Here is a 3,840-nt window from a genome sequence, read left to right as displayed (position 1 = left end):
TGTTTTCAATTCTGGTTATACACAGTTTGTAGCTATAAATGAAAGTCCATTATATGTCCCTAGTCTGCAGTACACATATTCAAATAACAATCAAATTTCAGAAAACCCATCAGGTGTTAATTGATAAGTAGATATTGAAGGAGATATGTGAACTGCCAGGAAATGTGCTCAAACTGAGAAGTTGTTAAGTAGGAGAACCATGATTTTAATTTGGTATCTCTGACATACTTCCCCCACTTTTGTAGATGCAACACCACTGCTCTCAAAAGTTTTCAGCAGAACCCTGGAGCCCATACTTTGTAATGTTACTAAAGATTGGAGACCTGGGTCTATGTGGCAGCTCAAGATAAAGAAGCTATTCCAATAATACAGCAGCAACACTCACTTTCTTGATACTTACTGGGAGGTTCAAATATATCATTATGAGTCTACATGTCTGCTGATAAATTGCTTCATTTAAAGTTGCTTCTGATGTAGAATTAATGTAATTTAAATTATTATGGTCCTGCAAAAAAGAATTTCTAATTCACAAGTTTACAACTGGAAAACATGGGTGTAAGGATTAAGGCTATAAATTCATAAAATTCAGGATATTGAAGCATATGAAGTTTAATAATATGAAGTTCAGGAATACAAAAATCAAAAAATAAAAATGGACAATAACCTTATATATATAATGTATATATAAATATATATGGATCTGTCATTTGTAAGTTGGATTCTTAACTTCTAAGAGCTTTTATTAGTGATAAAATAAGTTTACACACATCTATACTTTATACTGAGAATGAAATCAGCAAATATCTGCTAAAACATTAAGTGTTAAGAGATTGTTAATACTACTGATGTACTTAGTCTCTGTGGTCATTTTTCTATATGTAAAATGTATTAAATAATTCCAACCACTAATAGAAATAACGTGGGCAAACGGTACCATACCATATACTGAAAGTATTTTTATTATTGATTATTACAGTTATTACCTATTACAGTTAATACCTATACTCATCAAGTATTATGAATTAATTTAAAGTGTTATTCTATCATTTCTTTACATTTCCATCATTATGACTCTGACATTCCTTGTATTACCATTTGTAAACATTATACAAACAGGGCTATTGTGCTCTGCTATCACACTTTAGTAAGCCTTAATTGGCTCCATTCAAGATATAGAAAGATGTTAATTTATATATATATATATATACATATAATATACATATATTATATAAGTATATGTTACTTTATTTACGTATAATCCAACAGTCCCCTTTCCTCAAATTCCTTGTCAGCCTTCCACTCATATTCTCAATCACCTTTCTTGGCTTTTCATTTCCTAAGAAAATAGGGCAAAATTTCTTTGCCATACAATAATGTCTTAACAGCTGTCATCTACCACCCTCCAGCTACCACCAACCACCATCCATGATCTTAATAGCCATCATCTACCACTACAGTTTCTACCTCCTTTTGGAGATCTTAATTGTGATATGTGTGCAATCACCAATTTTCATTTAGGCTCTGAGTTGTATCAGACTGTTATGTTTACTTAGATGGGCTTATATCTTGTGTGTTTAAAAAGTTCTTCCTGCATACACTTTTCATACAATCTGCACTCAAGAGTAAATTTGGAAAATCTTCAAGAATTAAAAACATTTTTCTCCACCTCAAAAAGTAATTTCACAAAATACAAAGAAGTCATTTGATTTCACAGTCCAATAGTACATTAAATTCAAATTTGTATTAATTTTTTCAGGTAATATAATAACTTTCTCATGAAGTAAATGGAGAATAGGAACAACGTGACAGAGTTCGTTCTCTTGGGGCTTGCCCAGAATCCAAAGATGCAGAAAATCATATTTGCTGTGTTTCTGGTCATCTATATCATCTCTATGACAGGAAATGTGCTCATCGTAGTTACCATAACTGAAAGTCCACTGTTGGGATCTCCTATGTACTTTTTCCTGGCCTCGCTCTCCTTTTTTGATGCATGTCTTTCCTCTGTCAGTACCCCTAAACTGATTGTAGATTCAATCCATGGAAAAAAGACCATCCTCTTCAATGGATGTATGACCCAAGTCTTTGGAGAACATTTGTTTGGAGGAGCTGAAGCTATACTGCTCACTGTGATGGCCTATGACCGCTATGTGGCCATCTGCAAGCCCTTGCTCTATGCGACCATCATGAACCAGCAGGTGTGTAGCCTACTAGTGGGAGTGTCATGGGTGGGAGGTTTTCTTCATGGAGCTATACAGATTCTGTTCATCTTACCATTACCTTTCTGTGGTCCTAATGTCATCGATCACTTCATGTGTGATCTGAACCCTTTGCTTGAACTGGCCTGTACTGATACCCATACTCTGGGGCTCTTCGTTGCTGCCAACAGTGGGTTCATCTGTATGTTCATCTTCCTCCTTCTGCTGGTCTCCTATGTGGCCATCTTGTGGTCTCTGAAGACCCACAGTTTGGAAGGAAGACGTAAAGCCTTATCAACTTGTGTCTCTCATATCACAGTGGTCATCTTATACTTTGTACCCTGCATGTTTGTGTACCTGAGACCTGCTGCTACTTTACCCAGTGATAAAGCAGTTGCTGTATTCTACATGATCATAACTCCTATGTTAAATCCTTTAATCTATACCCTCAGAAATGACCAGATGAAAACTGCCATTAGGAAAATGTGCAGTAGGAAAATTCTTTCAGTTGAAAAATAAATGTGTCTAAAGCCAAATATTCATTCAGCTGAAGAAAAGGTCAAAAGGTTACTGTAGATGATCTCAGGAAGTACTAATTGTAAGACAAAGAAAAATAAAAAGACAAAGAAAAATAGAGAGAAAAAAATTCATAGACTGTAGAAGAATACAAAAATAAAAGTGAGTAAGTATAGAAAACTTAAGCTGGGACCACTTTTTGTATATCTCAAAATCGTAAAAACTCATGGCTTGTCTTGCTAGCCTTACCCATGCAAGTGGATTTACATACTTTCCTTATAATAAAAATAATAAGCATAAAGTATCGATACTGAGCAGCAATGTTTCTTACACTCACATGACGTAAGCATAGTTTATACCTCCATTTCACCTGGGAGGCAGCATATTGAAAGGGGAAGAATAAAAGACAACGCGGTAATGAGCCCGAGTCCGGACCATGCTGATATTTAGAACATATTCTTAACTAATGTGACACACTGCCCGATAATGGTAAGGAAAGGGAACTTTGAATTCATTTCTAACTTTCAGAAGAGAACTCTGCTGGGCACATTTGTATATATCAGTTTATTTTCTATGGCTAAAATTCAAGTAACTTCTGTAATATTTTCTATTATTTTAAAATCACAACAGATGGCCATAAGTTTCTGGTAGTATTATTCTGTCTTAGTACTTTATGGCTATGAGTCATACATTGCAATGAGTTATAAATAATAACTATGTTTTTAAGAATCATAATCATTTTGCATTATTCATGTTACCCTTGGCTGATAAGCCATCACTAGGAGTCATGATTTTAATGAATGATCACTTGAATATCAATACGCACTCCTATTTCAAAAAGATAGACTACTCATAAAATACTTGCCTCTTATCTAAGAATAATTTCTACAAGGTAGCACAAAGTCCAGCACCTGATACTTATTAAATAAATGAATAAAAATTTAAATTACTGAAATAAATTCAATTAAATGGTCAGTATAAAAAGTGTGTTTAGAGATTATGAAAATAGTTTCTAACTTTATCTGATTCAGTGTCTGAGTTGAGTTCTAGTCTGTCATCTAAGGAAAAGCGTAATTTTTCATTCCTCATGCTTAATCTATGGAATGAAAAAGAATTTAAAAGTGAGTTT

General features: G+C 34.0%; 1 protein-coding gene across 1 annotated transcript; it reads left to right on the top strand.

Annotated features, from left to right (window-relative positions):
• The first annotated feature begins 1,775 nt into the window (after window positions 1–1,775).
• Window positions 1,776–2,714, top strand: LOC109674174 (olfactory receptor 4C46-like). The gene has a single exon (XM_020151218.2). The coding sequence runs from the start codon at window positions 1,785–1,787 to the stop codon at window positions 2,712–2,714; it is 930 nt and encodes a 309-aa protein (XP_020006807.2). The 5' UTR covers window positions 1,776–1,784.
• Window positions 2,715–3,840: the final 1,126 nt, after the last annotated feature.

This window comes from Castor canadensis, chromosome 1 (genome assembly GCF_047511655.1).
Source record: "Castor canadensis chromosome 1, mCasCan1.hap1v2, whole genome shotgun sequence".
Lineage (NCBI taxonomy): Eukaryota > Metazoa > Chordata > Mammalia > Rodentia > Castoridae > Castor > Castor canadensis.
The sequence above is the reverse complement of the archived record's forward strand: the minus strand, read 5'-3'. Positions and strand labels throughout refer to the sequence as shown.